The following is a 19,246-nucleotide window of genomic DNA, read 5'->3' as shown; positions in this document are numbered from 1 at the left end:
GAATATGAGCTAATTTTGGTGAAGCCAAGATGGGAACAATGTGATCTTAGGAAGGACACTGACATTTAATTGGAAGTTTATCCTTGAAGCAGACACAACACTGAGGTTGCATTTCTGCAGAATTTCTAAACAAGTGTCTAGGCCCGAAACATCAGCCTTCCAGCTCCTCTGATGTTGCTTGGCCTGCTGCGTTCATCCAGCTCCACACCTTGTTATCTGAGGTTACAAGCAGTTTGTTTTAGTCACAGAAAATCAATTGTTGGTGGACAGTTGAGATGTGTAATTAGGGCAGGAAATTTTGGAGTGGAGAGCAAAAACGGTGACTTCAGTCTTCCCATTATGTAATTGAAAGAAATTTCTGCTACTCCGTGACTGGATATCAGGTAAGCAGGCTAATAATTTAGAAACAGTGAGACAGACGAGCTCTGTCGGTAAAACAGAGATCGAGGGTCTTCAGTGTCATGTGAAAGCTGACGTCGTGCTTTTGGATGACACTGTGAGGGGCAGCACTTGGACGAGGTGTAGGTGTGAATCCCTGCATAGTTGCTTGGAGGAACACCAGAAGTGAAGGCGTAGGAGCAGGAAGGGAAGCCATTCCCTGCAAATTTATATCAGCCTTACCTCAGCAGATATTGGGAAATAAAATGGAATACTTTGGAACCCTGCTCATTCAGCACCTATTTAGGTTTACAAATTAGAGAAGGGAGCATATTTTACAGTGTCAGAAAGTTGAATGTATGTGCTGATGCCTGAGGAGGATCAAAGTCTGACAAAGAAAACAAAGTGACTGGTACACATACAACTTCAATACAATAGTTTTACCCCTGTAAGTTAGAGACATGCTGACGAGAGGGACTTTTGAATGGGCTGTTCAGTATTGTTCTGAAATGAGGTGAAGCAGCGAATGTAGTTTGTGCTTCTGCTGCAGATAAACCCAGATCTTACAGTGGTCAGAGAGTTGTTGGAGCAGTGCAGGAGGAACCCTGCTGAAGTCCTGTCACAGCTGACTCTGAGGGATTTGCCTAGGCAGTTGAAATCTCCAATGGGCATTCCCCTGCCTCTGAAACCTTTCTGAAAAGTCCGTCAGGGTTGGAGAATTCCAGGGTCTTGCTCATGGAAATTAACATTAAAAACTTGCTCTAACTCTTCAGTTAAGTACAAACTGAACGTGTGATATTCACCACTGGTTACCCCTCTACACACCACCATCACCAACTCACTACACCCTGCTGACCCCTGAAATCCCCAGATGCAAGTCCCAATCTGACTTGATCCGCCCTCTCTCCCAAACTGACCCTACAGCTTGGCCCCCGACTTGACACCATCCATTGGACCTGACAACTCCTGGGTTGGATTCAAAATCACTCCACCCACCTACCCCACACACCCATCCTGTTCCTACAATCCTCCCCCTTTTACCACCAGGAATCTCACTCACCCTGCATCCGTCAGAAATCCCTTGATTTCTGTGATGATCTTCTGAGTTTCTGGATCCCTACACAGGAAACTCCTGTCCAGAAACCTCCAGGGCAGCAGTTGTCAACACAGAAGTCAGTATTTTCACTTCAGATAAAAATGGGTGACTTGACCCAAAACATTAACTCTGCTTTCTCTCCACAGGTGCTGCAAGACCTCCGTTTCTCCAGCAATTTCCAATTTTTTATTTTCTAACGTGGCCCAGGTTTCCAATCCTGATTGAAATTTCTGAGCCAATACTTCTCCAAAGTGACTTTAAATTAATTCTTAAAATTAAACATTCAGATGATTTAAGCAAGAACTTTGTTCACCTTAGTGAAGTATTGATCGGCCAAGAAAAGATGCTGAGTTGGCAGTTGTGAAGGAATGGAAATAATTGTGTCTGTTAGAACAATCGAGACAAATAATTTTCCAAACTTCACGTTCCTGTTTGGAAAACAATTCTGCCAGTTATATAATGTGGAAATTCAAATAAGTGCTGTTCACAATTTTCCAACCATTAGTTTAAAACTGCATTTGAATTTTGGATATATGAAAGATGTGTGAGAGAGACACTATCCCTTGGAATCCTGAAGTTGGAAAAGGATCCTCTCAAGTCTGTGTTTTTATGCAATTTATCTTCTAACTTTAGGCTCATTTCCTGTTCACATGTAGACTGGTGTTCCCTGGCATGGGTTTGTTGCATAACAGTCAACCTTTACTTCAACTTGGTCAAAGAAATCAGAACAGATCACTTTGCAGTGTGAGTATTGCACCAAGTATTGTTCTGTCTCAGAATAATTTTTGTAGAATGTTAATCAAAGAACAACCAAGCGAAACCTTTCTCTGCACTTATCATGGTTTTGCGAATAACATTTATCTAGAATATCTGAAGAGTTATGTGCAGCATCTTCTTGCATTTTCTCATCTGGAGATCTGTGACTAATAACTTCCCATTCAGTTAGATGTCACAATGCGTATTTGTAACATAATGTTCTTTTCAAGCAGGAAGAACATGTACAGGCACTGCACCTGTTTCAACTCAGCAAAATAGGTGACAGCTATTCTCTGATTAATTTCTCAGCATGATGCCTTGACCAAACATGCCAGGTATAAATTTAAAGCCTGGTCATTAACTGCAAGTGATCATTAATCAATATGATCTCCATGGCAACGCTTGTGTCAATCAGAGTCCACTTGTTAACATATCAGTGCTTTCCTTCAAATATTTTGACAAAATGTGTCTTTTTCAGCAAAACTTATTGCATTTTTCAGTAATCCGTTTCTGTTCTTTTACTGTCCAAGTGAATTGTATCCACAAATAGACTGTTGAAGATTGCTTAGACAGTAAAATTATCTGGATCTCACTGATTACCCCAGCCTGAATTCATTAGCTTTCTTGCCTTCTTTTCCCTCAAAATATCTTCACAAAGTATTCATATAGTCTGTGCAGTAGATAGGAATTCCTCTTTTTTGAGTCCTGTTGAGTGCAATGATGTAAGTTGAGTTGGAAGCCCTATTAATTCCTACTCTCAGAGCTACATGTTGCTAGGTTCAGTTCACATCCCGCGCTGAGATTCAGCCTCCATCTTGACAGTTTGTAGGCCGGAATATTTAACATTTTTGGTCTACTGGATCATCTCAAAAACTTGAAAATTTTAAAGCTTAGATTTGAGTTTTAGTTATCTCCTGAAGCCAAAAGACAGTAACACAATATACAAATTGCTACAATGATCAACCAGAAGTTCAGAATTGTATTCAGAATGTATTTCAAAATTGAGAATACCCCCCCCAAAGTGGATTGCATTTCAGAGGCGGCGAGAGTGATATAATTTACTGATAAACTTTAAAAGATTAAAATGTATTTGTGAGTCCTTGGAATTTTAATAAACCAAATTGCTGTCAACTTGGAGAAATAAGCCCTTTCCTTCAGCATTGAAAAGCTGATGAGTGACTGTAGCATTAAGAGCCAGAACTCGGTGTGATCCCAGGGACACACAAGAACAAGGGTTCAGTTGTGATCTCAGCTGGTGTACTTCATTGTTTATAACGTGTTCTTCTTAGTTGGATTGTTAAACCATTGCAATATAGTTAATACTTAAGAAGAAGATTTTGATTAATAGCTAATTGAAAAGCAAAATACTGTAGATGCTGGAAATCTGAAATAAAAGCAGAAAATATTTAAGTGTTCAGCAGATCTGGGAGCATCTGTGGAGAAAAATAGATTGAATGTTTGAAGTTGTTGAAATGTTCTGATATAAGGTCAGTTATTCTGACATCAACCTTGTTGCTCTCTGCGCTTCAGAATCAATGATGGTGAAGTTATCCTTTGCTAAATTGGTTCTCGTTAAAAGCACTGTATATGACGTATGTTTTTTCTTCTCCTCAATCCGAATCCCAACCTCTAATCTACCTCTGTACCCAGTAATCTTGTAGATACAAACAGCCAAGAATTAGATATCAAACTGTAACAGCAAGTCAGCAATACAGTATCTGCTGGACTCTGTTTGCTTGTTGGATGGAGAAGCGACTGAATTCTGTAATTGAACATCAAATCCCCAGGCTGGGTAGATGGAGCTAAACTCTGTTCCCGTCACTATGTAGTAACTTCTCCTGGGAAATGCACCTCTTAAAAATTAGGTGGTAAGAGTTTGACCTGTCTCTGATACCTTCCAGAGATCACTCAGTGGCTTGCTCATGAAGAATGATGATTTGTGAGAGTTACAGGAGTTGATGCCAGTAGAACCAGACCCTCACTTAAGCCCAGAGTGGTAGGGAACCATGATTTAGGCAGTAAAGTGTGTTTTCAATCCTTTGAATTGCAGTAATATTTCTATACTTAAATGCAGGAAATCCAAAGTACAGTTGCTGTTTATGATCAATGCTGATGAAGTTGTAAATGGAGCGAAGCAATGAAATCATTGGTAAACTATCCCGCTGCTGATATTGTATGGAGGACTGTGTGTACCCTCTGGGGAGAATGTCCTAAGGTGCAAACTACTCAGGTAAAATAGGAAAGAAAGTATTTGCTTCTGAAAATAAATTTAGCGTTTAATCCATATAATGATAATGCTGTCTCGCACATTGAGATTAAACTTTATATTTTTAAAATTTCATCAAAGTGTCAGGATTTTAGTGAGATATTGTTTAAGCATTATGATTTTTGTTTGGTGTGTATGCCAATTCCAGGGAAACAGAAGTCCTTCCACAAAGATTAGTACTTTCAGATGAATGATTATCCTTGTGGTCTGCTTAATTGAAATTGCAGATTATGAGCACTTTGGTGTTCAATGGCTTCTGTTCAAGAAAAGCTACATTGAAACTGACCAGCTGATTTAAGATAGGGCGTTAGCCAGTGGGGATTGAAACTTACATCATGTTATTCTTCACCAACATCACAAAGGAGAAATGATGGTGTGATGTGATATGCAAACCCTACCCTGCAAGGGAGGTGACAGAATATTCTGTTATTAATGCTAAAGCCTGCTTCTAGTATGGATGTGAGTGTCACCTCTGGTCAGGTCGGTTCGGCTTCTGTCAGGCAATTACTGAATTCTCAGCTCATCTCATATACATGGCGAATCATGTGGAGTGGTGGGCAGGAAGTTGGCACCCCCACCTTGACCTTATGGTGTTGAAGTTCCTGACATCATATTCACTTCCAGCGAGCCAAGAGCATCACTCAGGCTCTGAGTGAGTGCTAGCAGCTAAATGTTCTCCAGTCAGCCTGCCACCCTTGGCCATTCAGACTTTCAGTCTTGGCCAGCATCCTTGACGAATGCCCACTGCACTCCAGGCTGTCTACTTTGGCCATCCTGTATATCCCAGGGCAACATAGATAGCTGTCATCTGATCTCAGTAATGACATGGCATAGACTGTGGTTTTTAACCAGTGTGTGCTGTGACAACTGTCCAAGTGTGTCATCAAAGTTTGTAAAAAGGTAATGAAAATAAAAGTAAAACAAATATTGTTTTGCCTTAAACAATATTCTATCCAGCCATAATTACAACTCCTAAAACTCATGAAAATTAATCTTCAAATCAAATTGTTGGTCAACAATTGCTGTACTCTTTACAAAAACAAATTTGCTGGAAAAGCTCAGCAGGTCTGGCAGCATCTGTGAAGGAAAAAAAAGAGTTAATGTTTTGAGTCCAGTTCTGAGGAGAGGTCACCGGACTCAAAACATTAACTCTTTTTTTCCTTCACAGATGCTGCCAGACCTGCTGAGCTTTTCCAGCAACTTTGTTTTTGTTCCTGATTTAGAGCATCTGCAGTTCTTTTAGTTTTTAATTGCTGTACTCTTGTTGTTTCTAGCACCACACCTTGCAAATGAGCATTTTCAGCACTGGTATATGTAAAACCAGCAGAAGGGAGTGCCTGTCAGTGAAGCATGATCTGGGTGATCTTCTTATCAATTCCTTCCCAGATAAAAAGGCTGTATGCCTGCCTTCTGGCAGATCCAGATTATCCACCAACGCAGTAAATTGTAATTTACTCTGTTTTGCAGTTTGTCCTGATCCACTGAATTTAAATTATGCCTGGCTTCAATTATTTTTTAAAAAATTTACCTTTAAAAATATTGTTGCAGCTACAAAATGGCACCTGTGAAACTGAGATCTCTGAACCAAGTGCAGAGCATGGAACAGATTTAGTACCATGGATCATTAGAAATAGTTGAGATGAGTGTTTGAAAATGTGTCTGTGCTTGCGGCCAAGGATGCTATAACTTTCTCATGGATCTCCAAAAAAGATTAATGCTTTTGATCCTTCTTTAGCTTGTCATGTGTACAATGTTGCAAACCCCTGTAGGAAGGGCATAACCAGAGTAAAAGCCAGTAAGTGTGAGCAATTAGTTCAGCTGAAAAAGCATGTGCCATTTAATTGAGGTATGCTGTGCTATTGAAAGGCCTGGGAACCATAGGTGTAGACCAACATTCCCCAAAGGGAACAAGGCAGCAGCTACCCATTCTAACACCAGCAAGTACAGTACCACATCGGCTGCATATCTCTTATACACAGTTGGAAATCAGAAGGCATGCATTATTCACTTCAGGAAACTTAATTGGGGTTACATTTAGTGGCCTCGACTTTGAATCCACATGCATAACACAAAAATACATGCTTGCTGTCCTGAAGCTTGATCTGCTTTTAGGATTTTGAGAATGTCATTGCAGATGTTCATCCCACTGTCGGGAACCTGAAAGTTGGCCTCCATTGCGAGTTCTCCCACTGCAGATGCTTAGGTACACAACGACTTGAAAGGTGAGGGGGTTCAGCGGCCTCATGGTATTGAGGAGGAGGCAAGAGCCCCAGTATTCATATGCAATTCTACGGTTGGAGGATTGGGGAAGTATGGCTTTGACTTGTTAAATGGCATTGTTAAGTTATAATAACTGATATAGTCAAAGAAAAGACCATAAGACCATAAGACATAGGAGTGGAAGTAAGGCCATTCGGCCCATCGAGTCCACTCCACCATTTAATCATGGCTGATGGGCATTTCAACTCCACTTACCTGCACTCTCCCCATAGCCCTTGATTCCTTGTGAGATCAAGAACTTATCAATCTCTGCCTTGAAGACATTTATCGTCCTGGCCTCCACTGCGCTCCGTGGCAATGAATTTCACAAGCCCACCACTCTCTGGCTGAAGAAATGTCTCCTCATTTCCATTTTAAATTTACCCCCTCTAACTCTAAGGCGGTGCCCACTGGTCCTAGTCTCCCCGCCTAACAGAAACAACTTCCCAGCGTCCACCCTTTCTAAGCCATACATTATCTTGTAAGTTTTTATTAGATCTCCCCTCAACTTTCTAAACTCTAATGAATACAATCCCAGGATCCTCAGCCTTTCATCATACGTTAAACCTACCATTCATCTGTGTGAATCTCTGCTGGGCACGCTCCAGGGCCAGTACGTCCTTCCTGAGGTGTGGGGCCCTAAATTGGACACAGTATTCTAAACGGGACCTAACTAGAGCCTTATAAAGTCTCAGAAACACATCACTGCTTTTATAGTCCAACCCTCTTGTGATAAATGACCACATAACATTCGCTTTCTTAATCATGGACTCTACCTGCAAGTTAACCTTTAGAGAACCCTGGACCAACACTCCCAGACCCTTTGTTCTTCTGCTTTACAAATTTTCTCACTGTTTAGTAAATAGTCCATGCCCGTATTCTTTTTTCCAAAGTGCAAAACCTCACATTTACTTACATTGAATTTCATCAGCCATTTCCTGGACCACTGTCCTAAATTGTCTAAATCTTCCTGCAGCCTCCCCACCTCCTCAGTCCTACCTGCCTGCCCACCTATCTTCGTATCATCGGCAAACTTCGCCAGAATACCCCCAGTCCCTTCATCCAGATCCAAAAATCAACTTTTGTAACATCAGACAGTCATTGCCAATGTAGTTTGGTAAGCAAAATGCACTGGCAACTTTTTAATAAATAACCAGAAAGGATCATTAAAGGATAATGTCACTGTTGTGAACATCAACAACTTGGTTGTGTTCACAGGATAAAAGTACTGATTCCTCAGAGGAAGCACCAGCAAGGCTGCCTCCTGCAGCTCAGGAACTGTTTCCTTGGCAGAAATATCAAGTCTAGAAAGTATGGCGAGCACCTGACTGTGCCAGCTCTACAGTGGGCTGAGGAAAAATGTGTCATGAATAAGTTGCTTAACAAGCTATGATCCCCCTTTCCTGGCAACTCAGCACTGCTCAGTGAGAAAGTCGCCTTCCTGCTCAACAAAAACATGCAAGATGTAGTGTGAGGCTCCCAGTGGGCCCCATGTGACTTCTCATATGATTCTGTCACAAGTCTCGCCATAGCCCATACCTTGAAAGTATTGCCCAGGAACTTCTTTAGATAAAAAAAGGAACAAATTTTCATCTTGAGAAAAAGAATGAAGACGGCACGTTCTTATGATGGTGCAAATTAGATTGAGGTGGGTAATTTTTCGTGCCTTCTGGGGTGCTGCCTGGATTCATTGCCTAGAGATAAAATGTTGGTTTTACCCCGGCTGCCTCTTGTCTAAACCACGTTGTTTCTGTGACACATGGCTACCTGCGGGGCCTGTGAAAATTTTACATCAGTGATTTTCATCCCTTCTTAAAAACATTTTAGTTGATAAAATGTTTCAGATTTCCAGTATCTGCAGTATTTTGCTTTTGTTCATTGATAAAAATCCCAGGTATCAAATCAGGCAGTTGAATTCGATAATCAATGGTCAATATTTTATACCATTGTGACGCCTTATTCATGAGGTCATTATTTTTGTAGCTTGAACAACATAAATGCTACTTCTAGAAGTTGTGAGATGTGATTTATTTTCTGAAGACTTCCCTGAACTGCAAGTTCATTGGTAGATCAGATGATTCTGCTCTTTCCTTTACATTAAATATTTTCATTTATTTGTTCCTGAAAAACTGCCCACTTGTTCTTTCTACTCATATTGGCTGTCACTGTGTTTCCAGTATTTTATTCTTTTTTATTTCATATTTACATAATTTATTACTCATTGCATTTTGCCTGCCTTCCAGGATGCTTCAGATCAATATGAGTACATAAACTGGCTTTAAACATGCCAATAATGTTTGTTGTTAATACACTGACTGTTTGAATGGACTTCATTCTGCTCATGTTTTACGCCAGTCAAGTGTCATAAGCCATTCCTCCATAGGATAACCTTGATCTCCCAGGAGTCAATCTCATTTCCATTGGTTGCTCAAAAAGTGCTTGTGTAATGAAAACTGCTTTGGAACAATGTTATTGTGATTGCTCCAAGGAAAGCAAGTATCAATCAGTATAATGTGATGCTGCTGCTTAAGTTACAGTTTACATTAAGAGTGTAAAACTCTTTCTTGTTGGTATAAATGATAACAATAAGTAAGGGATCAGAAATGGCAAGTTGGTATGATCAATGATTCTTTGAAAATTTAGGAATACTGACATGTTGCCACTAATTGATCATGGCAAGCAGGTGCAACATGTAGTATATGTCACTTATTACTTTTCGGGCACAACAAAGTCACTACGTGCATGCAATATGGTCCGCATGCCTAACCTGCCGTATTTCTGGTGTGGGAATACAAGATTTTTAATTGCTTCATGGGATCTGGTGTCACCTGCTGGTTCAGCATTTATTACCTATCCCTAATTGCCATGGAAATCGTGCTGGTGAGCTGCCTTCATGGCCCAATGTGGTCCTTGGGTAATCAGGGCTTTTGAGTGGCATACAATACCGTTATGGTTCTCTTCGGGGGTGGGGAGAGAAAAAACATCAGGGGAATTCCTACTGGAAAGCCCCTTGATCTCCATGTGAATTGTGGGGAAAAATGTAACATAACTTACAACAAACAACATAAATACCAATAGCATAAAGATAAACCATCTGTGGTATTTTGCTTGAATACCTTCTATTTAGAAAAGACCTCGCAATTATTTAATGCCTTTGCTGATCTAAGGACTCCACTGGATTCTGGACCATTAGGCCTAACTGACTAAAAATATCTATTCAAGTGATTTTCTCCAACATTATCTTGCACTTGGGGAAAAAGACAAAATCTTGCACTAGAATCTGGCTTTGAAATGTTTTTCAGATTTTGAATATTATTTCATCTATCAAAATAACCTTCAGCTAGTTTTGACTTAATTCAGAGAATATTGCCAGTGTGTAGTTCTGAATCTGGTTTATATAATTAGTCTGTAACAATTAATGAAACATGTTTTGTAGATTTAATGACTTATAAATAACGTACATTTTGAAAGTTGCTAAGAATTCAAAAGATTGTGGTTGCAAAAGTCAGACAGTCAGAAACTCAATTTTATGGCACTGATAAATTGGTATTGTTAGTTAGTTTTTTGGCATTCCATTGCGTGAGTGAACTTTGCTGTCCTTCTCCCAAATGGATGCATTGGATGTTCTCATGTGTGTATTATCTCCTTTCTATTGACACTTTCCTTACCTATGGAAATATCATTATTATAAATTAGAAATTCTCCCATGTCTGAAAGACCAAAGTTTCCTGCTGAAACTATGAATCAGCTTTTCTTTAATACCCCTAAAACATAGTACTCCCTGACTGAACAGCCTTAGCAATCTGAGGTAGACAATTCCAAAGCTTCATAACTTAGAATGAGGAAATTTTTTCTCAGTCCTAAACAACTGATCACTAAATCTGGGATTTTGTTCAGATTGAATTGCAATTATTACAAATAGCCTTCCTGGTCTCTTGTAGTCATGTGAGCCCTTACATGAGGAACATATACTGCAAACAGCCATTTTACAAATACTACAATGAAGACACAAAACACACAAACATATGACAGATTTACTTAAGCCTGGGCAATTAAGAGTGGCTAAACTCATCACTCTTCAGGAAAGACTATTTCAAAGTGTATTCCACCCTAAATCTATCCAGAGATCAAAAGGATTGGTAGAAATGTAAAATTGCTTGACACCTGTCATGAACCAGACCATACCCCCTCAAAGTATATTAAGAAGATAGCCTAGACCCTAACTTTTTCCTATTTTAGTCAGTATAAGACGTTGCAGTCCAGATGCAATTTGATTTGTCAAACAACTTGACTTTATGCAAAAGCACACTTTGTTTTTTAACACTGCTGTTAAAATACAGCCAAAATTAAAATAAAGGAATTAGCTTAACTATAACTTTATCAAAATGCTTAACAAATGAATATATATATATTAACTACCACTGTTCCCATATAGTAACACCCCATTAACACACCCTTGGCAAAGGCAAATTCAGGAAAACAGATTGTCTCACAAGCAATCCTAGCAGCATGAAGAGAGCACAGCTTCTAGCTGTAACAAAGAATAAAACAAAAGCTGTAATAAAAGCTTCCACATTCAGCCTCAAGACCCCAGCAATTGCAGAAAGCTTAAAACTAAAATCCTCTTTCTGTGGGAGCTCGACCCCACCCATTCAGGCTGCTTCTATTGTTCCAAACTTTTACTAGAAATAACCCAAAGTCTCACAGGTTGTTACTTCATTGACTTTGTGTATGCTGATTGTCCCCTCTACCTCAACCTTTCCTTTTAAAAAAAGAGGACAAAATACATCTCTTAAAGCCAGAGTATTGTCACAAGTGAACCCTGAGTGAAAGTAACTTATGAATAGTATGTGTTCAATATGTGACCGCAAGGTGAAGAGGAGCAAATTGATAGATATACAGTTCTGTTAACACAGCATGCAGAAATCTGTGAATTCAAACATCTGAAAGATTATCTCATCAAAGAAGAATTACTTCTGGTATAAGAGGTCTTACTATTGTGTGACTGCTAAGAAAACAGAATCTAACTTGAAAATGTTGTGTAGACCCTGATCTGATAAATCAATAGTTATGGCACATACAAGGAGAGAAATGTGAGTCAGTCCACAATGTACAAAAACAGACCAGATCTATCCACTGTGTTGAAAAGCAGCCTAGAGGTTTCCAGTGCAACAATGTAGAAAAAACAATGAGTATCCACAGAAAGGCCAACAGAACGATCAAGGCTGAAGGACAAGTTACTACCATGAGGCGCATGTACGTTAGGCACCTATCTTATAAGCACATGAGTAAGAAATAGGACACACAATGCTGTGGCTCTCTAAGCCCAGAGCAATGACACCTAGTTACAGAATGCATGACCAAAGATGCAACCTCCCTATATCTACCTTGCCAAGACCTTTCGGAATCTTCAGTTTGTCAATGAGATCACCTGTCATTCTTCGAAACTCCAGATCACGTAGCCCACGCATCTTTGTCTGAATTACGACAGGACAAACATGGGAAAATGTGGATGAGATTGAAGGGTACCTGTTAGGACAGGACTGGATGAAAGAACAAAATACATCATGAAGAGCAAGAAAGAGAAATTCACTGGAAAGGCTCAAGGTACCGTTGTCCTCTTTATCCTTATCCTTCCTTCATGCTTCAACCTCTGCCTGTGCACTTGTGCTTGTAATCCTCAGTCACACTTGTCTTCCCTCTCGCTGTCTTGTCCTCTGTCGCTTATCCCTGCCCTTCCTTCCTCCCTCACTCTTTCATGTTGATCCTCCTCCCTCTGTACCTTGCACTTGTCCCGATCTCTTACTCCCTCCCTTCCTCTGTGCTTCTCCACTGCTTCCACCCCATCCCCAGCCACACTTAGTACACCCGTACTATCAGACTTCATTAATTTGCTTCATTGATCAATTTAATTTATTAAACAAATCAGCCATTCAAGACTGGAATTATATTAAATATTCATGCAGATAAATAATTAATAATCAATGCCCTATCAGATAATTGATCCATTTTGCTTCTTAAAGCTTGTCTAGTTATAACTAAGTTGTTAAAGCATTTTAAATTACGCTATTTCTATAGTTACATTTTTGAATATGACAATTAGTAATGGCACACATCAACTCCAGCCTCCCAGACTGCCCTGATTCATTACAATTTGCCAACTGTCGAAGTAGGTCTACTGCAGATGCCATCTCCCTTGCCCTACACTGATCCCAGGAGCATCTGGATAACAAGGACACCTACACCAGGCTCCTACTACTGACTTTAGCTCCACCTTTAACCCTGCAATTTCAACAAAACTCATCTTCAAACTTTGAGACTTGAGACTTTGCTCCCCTGTCTGCAACTAGATACTCGACTTCCTGTCCCACAGACCACAATCAGTGAGGATAGGTGACAACATCCCCTCCACTGTAATCCTGAATACTGGCCTCCCACAAGGCTGCATACTCAGCACCTTGCTATACTCTTATGACTGCCACATTCAGCTCCAGCTATATTTATAAATTTGCTGATGACACCACAGTAGTGGGTTAGATCTCAAACAACGAGGAGACAGAATACAGGAAAAAGATGAAGAGCTTAGTGGCATGGTGTAAAGATAACAATCTCTCCCTGTGTCAGCAAAATAAAGGAGCTGGCCATCGACTTCAGAAAGCAAAGTGGAGGACATGCCCTGTCTGTATCAATGGTGCTGAAGTGGAGTCGAACGAGAGCTCAAGTTCCTAGAAGTAGTTACCATTAATGATCTGTCCTGGTCCATCCACGTTGATGCTACAGTCAAGAAAGCACACCAATGCCTCTACTTCCTCAGAAAGCTAAGGAAATTTGGTATGTCCACGATGACTCTTACTGATTTTTATAGATGCACTATTGAAAGCATCCTATCTAGATGCATCGCAGCATGGTACCGCAACTGCTCTGCCCGAGACCACCAGAAACTACAGAGAATCGTGAACATAGCCCAGTCCATAACGTAGAAGGGTCTAGGCCCGAAACGTCAGATTTTGTGCTCCTGAGATGCTGCTTGGCCTGCTGTGTTCATCCAGCTCCACACTTTGTTATCTTGGATTCTCCAGCATCTGCAGTTCCCATTATCACTTCCTTCCATTGACTCTGTCTGTACTTTCCACTGCATTCGGAAAACAACCAACATAATCCGCTTATACTCTCATCCACCCTCTTCCAGTGGGTTGAAGATTCAAAAATTGTGAAAACACATGCCAACAGTTTCAAGAATAGCTTCTCCACTGCTGTTATTAGACTTATGAACAGACTCATATTTAAGAATTGGTCTTTCTGTGTACCTCCTCTGCAGCTGTAAACACTATATTCTGCCCGAAAGGTCAGCTTTTGTGCTCCTGAGATGCTGCTTGGCCTGCTGTGTTCATCCAGCCTCACACCCCCTCTCTGATGAAGGGTCTAGGCCCGAAACGTCAGCTTTTGTGCTCCAGAGATGCTGCTTGGCCTGCTGTGTTCATCCAGCCTCACCACCTGCATTCCGCATGGAGATGGCCTCAAGGCCCTCCGCTTCTTCCTGTCCCGCAGGCCCGACCAGGCCCCCTCCACCGACACTCTCATCCGCCTAGCTGAACTCGTCCTCACACTCAACAACTTCTCTTTTGACTCCTCCCACTTCCTACAGACTAAGGGGGTGGCCATGGGCACCCGCATGGGCCCCAGCTATGCCTGCCTCTTTGTAGGTTACGTGGAACAGTCCCTCTTCCGCACCTACACAGGCCCCAAACCCCACCTCTTCCTCTGGTACATTGATGACTGTATCGGCGCCGCCTCTTGCTCCCCAGAGGAGCTCGAACAGTTCATCCACTTCACCAACACCTTCCACCCCAACCTTCAGTTCACCTGGGCCATCTCCAGCACATCCCTCACCTTCCTGGACCTCTCAGTCTCCATCTCAGGCAACCAGCTTGTAACTGATGTCCATTTCAAGCCCACCGACTCCCACAGCTACCTAGAATACAGCTCCTCCCACCCACCCTCCTGCAAAAATTCCATCCCCTATTCCCAATTCCTCCGCCTCCGCCGCATCTGCTCCCACGATAAAACATTCCACTCCCGCACATCCCAGATGTCCAAGTTCTTTAAGGACCGCAACTTTCCCCCCACAGTGATCGAGAACGCCCTTGACCGCGTCTCCCGCATTTCCCGCGACACATCCCTCACACCCCGCCCCCGCCACAGCCGCCCCAAGAGGATCCCCCTCGTTCTCACACACCACCCTACCAACCTCCGGATACAACGCATTATCCTCCGACACTTCCGCCATTTACAATCCGACCCCACCACCCAAGGCATTTTTCCATCCCCTCCCCTGTCTGCTTTCCGGAGAGACCACTCTCTCCGTGACTCCCTTGTTCGCTCCACACTGCCCTCCAACCCCACCACACCCGGCACCTTCCCCTGCAACCGCAGGAAATGCTACACTTGCCCCCACACCTCCTCCCTCACCCCCATCCCAGGGCCCAAGATGACATTCCACATTAAGCAGAGGTTCACCTGCACATCTGCCAATGTGGTATACTGCATCCACTGTACCCGGTGTGGCTTCCTCTACATTGGGGAAACCAAGCGGAGGCTTGGGGACCGCTTTTCAGAACACCTCCGCTCAGTTCGCAACAAACAACTGCACCTCCCAGTCGCAAACCATTTCCACTCCCCCTCCCATTCTCTTGATGACATGTCCATCATGGGCCTCCTGCACTGCCACAATGATGCCACCCGAAGGTTGCAGGAACAGAACTCATATTCCGCCTGGGAACCCTGCAGCCATATGGTATCAATGTGGACTTCACCAGTTTCAAAATCTCCCCTTCCCCTACTGCATCCCTAAACCAGCCCAGTTCATCCCCTCCCCCCACTGCACCACACAACCAGCCCAGCTCTTCCCCCCCACCCACTGCATCCCAAAACCAGTCCAACCTGTCTCTGCCTCCCTAACCGGTTCTTCCTCTCACCCATCCCTTCCTCCCACCCCAAGCCGCACCCCCAGCTACCTACTAACCTCATCCCACCTCCTTGACCTGTCCGTCTTCCCTGGACTGACCTATCCCCTCCCTACCTCCCCACCTACACTCTCTCCACCTATCTTCTTTACTCTCCATCTTCGGTCCGCCTCCCCCTCTCTCCCTATTTATTCCAGTTCCCTCTCCCCATCCCCCTCTCTGATGAAGGGTCTAGGCCCGAAACGTCAGCTTTTGTGCTCCTGAGATGCTGCTTGGCCTGCTGTGTTCATCCAGCCTCACATTTTATTATCTTGGAATTCTCCAGCATCTGCAGTTCCCATTATCTCTGATATTCTGCATTCTGTTCTATTACTCTGATGTACTAATGTAAGGTATGATTTGCCTGGAGACCATGTGAAACAATACTTTTCACTGTGTCTCAACACATGCCAATAATAAATCAGATCAAATTAAATTTCTCCTCAACTATCACAGATGAACAGTTACTTGGATAAAATTAACTGTAAATGTTCTTAGCAAATATGTGCATTGCTATTCCAGACGTTTGTGATAGATATGTTTATATATTAACATTGTTATAGTTGGCAGGAATGGCCTTTTAAACAATGACATTGAAGTAAAGGCAAAGGTGCCATAATCCCAGAAGCTGCTGTCTCATTAAATTCATCATAGGGCTGCCCACTCACCACAGAACAAGGGATAGAGAGAGAGATGACAGGTGGTGGTTTAACCTGAGGGTCACCAAACCCCAGGTGAGGGGGTGACTGAACCAACTGTTGTAAGCTAGCGATGTAACACAGGGAGCTTGAAAGTTCTTTCCATTGTCAGTAGGCCAGGGTCGCAAATGAATCATGATAATAAAATGTGAGGCTGGAAGAACACAGCAGGCCAAGCAGCATCTCAGGAGCACAAAAGCTGACGTTTCGGGCCTAGACCCTTCATCAGAGAGGGGGATGGGGTGAGGGTTCTGGAATAAATAGGGAGAGAGGGGGATACAACGCATCATCCTCCGACACTTCCGCCATCTACAATCCGACTCCACCACCCAAGACATTTTTCCATCCCCACCCCTGTCTGCTTTCTGGAGAGACCACTCTCTCCGTGACTCCCTTGTTCGCTCCACACTGCCCTCCAACCCCACCACACCCGGCACCTTCCCCTGCAACCGCAGGAAATGCTACACTTGCCCCCACACCTCCTCCCTCACCCCTATCCCAGGCCCCAAGATGACATTCCACATTAAGCAGAGGTTCACCTGCACATCTGCCAATGTGGTATACTGCATCCACTGTACCCGGTGTGGCTTCTTCTACATTGGGGAAACCAAGCGGAGGCTTGGGGACCGCTTTGAAGAACACCTCCGCTCAGTTCGCAACAAACAACTGCACCTCCCAGTCGCAAACCATTTCCACTCCCCCTCCCATTCTTTAGATGACATGTCCATCATGGGCCTCCTGCAGTGCCACAATGATGTCACCCATAGGTTGCAGGAACAGCAACTCATATTCCGCCTGGGAACCCTGCAGCCTAATGGTATCAATGTGGACTTCACCAGTTTCAAAATCTCCCCTTCCCCAACTGCATCCCTAAACCATCCCAGTTTGTCCCCTCCCCCCACTGCACCACACAACCAGCCCAGCTCTTCCCCTCCACCCACTGCATCCCAAAACCAGTCCAACCTGTCTCTGCCTCCCTAACCTGCTCTTCCTCTCACCCATCCCTTCCTCCCACCCCAAGCCGCACTCCCATCTACCTACTAACCTCATCCCACCTCCTTGACCTGTCCGTCTTCCCTGGACTGACCTATCCCCTCCCTACCACCCCATCTATACTCTCTCCACCTATCTTCTTTTCTCTCCGTCTTCGGTCCGCCTCCCCCTCTCTCCCTATTTATTCCAGAACCCTCACCCCATCCCCCTCTCTGATGAAGGGTCTAGGCCCGAAACGTCAGCTTTTGTGCTCCTGAGATGCTGCTTGGCCTGCTGTGTTCATCCAGCCTCACATTTTATTATCTTGGATTCTCCAGCATCTGCAGTTCCCATTATCTCTCGTAAATGAATCATGATACTTTTTACTGGCTTTTAGAACAGCAAATATACAGCTTGGGTTTGGTGAATGCTCAGTTTTACCTTTTATGATGATTAACACTTCTTCCATTCTATTCAATGTTTACTTGATTTAAATGCAAAATGTCAAGGCACCACTTCTAGTGACTAAGCTGTGAGTTTTGGAGTGGCGGCGGGATTGAAAGGTACTACTAACACAATGTGTATCTGGGCTTGATCTTGTCATTTGACTCACAGTCGATTACACAGAGCTGCGGAGCATACTCTTGAGTTCCTGCCAGCTGATTGTACACAGAATGATCCTGCAGAGGAACCAGTGTGTGCTCAAGTGCTGGGCATAACACTGAGGTCTCTCTGAAAATACACGTAGCCTGAAAGAAGCTGAAGTGTGGTAATTTTCCTCCTGGGCTGCGTGCCAAAAAGGCGTCTGTAGTGCTGGGTGGGGAAGTGAGGGTGTGAGCAGCTATTAAAAGTACTAATGTATTTTCTGTTGCAATTGCACAATGCTTGTTATATGTTGGGCAGGATGAATGCATGTGAAGAATTTCTGAGAGTTATTTCTTAAGGCATCATCATTTGACAACCATTCATGCAGTACAAGTGGTGGTAGAGCAGAGCAATCAACAAAGTTAGTAATGTACATCTGTCATACAATGATTCCAGAATTTAACTGAACTGTTGGAGGCATTTATTCTGCCCTGCTTTTAATTATTTGACTAGATTACTTAATTGCTGAAGTCATTACTTGTGCATTGTTTTACAAAGATTCTCTGCTGTTGGAGAGGTTAACAGATATTCTTTCAGGCGGTAGTGTGGGTTCAAAAGGTCTCTAACCAGAAATCCAGTTAGCTGTATTATGGGATAACAAGGTGTGGAGCTGGATGAACACAGCAAGCCAAGCAGCATCAGAGGAGCAGGAAGGCTGACGTTCGGATCTAGACCCTTCTTCAGAATATGGGCTGTATTTATCATTCCGCTGGGCTGCACTATGGCACGGCCATGAAGCATGGGCAAAGGGGAAGTGGGGAGAGGTTGGAGTTGGAGCTGGAGCAGGGCTCACAGCAGCAGGCTCAGGAGTCGGTTATATCACCTGGCTTCCCAGCAGATGCTGGGCTGGGTGATGGAACTACAATCGGAAGACGGCAAGCCACTCGAGAGAAGCGAATGTGTGAATATTCTTATCCTGGTTTGTGTACCACAGAACCACTGTCACTCTCCAAGCCAGTGCCACATCATTGTTGGGCTGCTGATTGATCCTGCACAACCCTTTGAGCATGTTTTCAGATAGAATCCCTACAGTGTAAAGCAGGCCATTCGACCCATCAAGTTCACACCACCGCTCCAAAGACATCGCACCTAGTCACATCCCCCGATTCTGTCCCTGTAAATTTGCATTTCCAATGGCTAATCTATCCAACCTACACATTCTTGGATGCTACAG

General features: G+C 43.1%; 1 protein-coding gene across 3 annotated transcripts in view; it reads left to right on the top strand.

Moving 5' to 3' along the window:
• Nucleotides 1-19,246, top strand: part of si:dkey-100n23.5 — a 195,712-nt gene that overhangs the window by 55,070 nt on the left and 121,396 nt on the right. For all 3 annotated transcript variants that reach the window (XM_059650315.1, XM_059650314.1, XM_048540087.2), the window contains exon 6: nt 2,131-2,218. In XM_059650315.1, the coding sequence (XP_059506298.1) occupies nt 2,131-2,218 (88 nt within the window). The remainder of the gene's footprint in view (nt 1-2,130; nt 2,219-19,246) is intronic.

This window comes from Stegostoma tigrinum, chromosome 12, assembly GCF_030684315.1.
Source record: "Stegostoma tigrinum isolate sSteTig4 chromosome 12, sSteTig4.hap1, whole genome shotgun sequence".
Classification (NCBI taxonomy): domain Eukaryota; kingdom Metazoa; phylum Chordata; class Chondrichthyes; order Orectolobiformes; family Stegostomatidae; genus Stegostoma; species Stegostoma tigrinum.
This window is presented reverse-complemented; position numbering and strand designations above follow the sequence as displayed.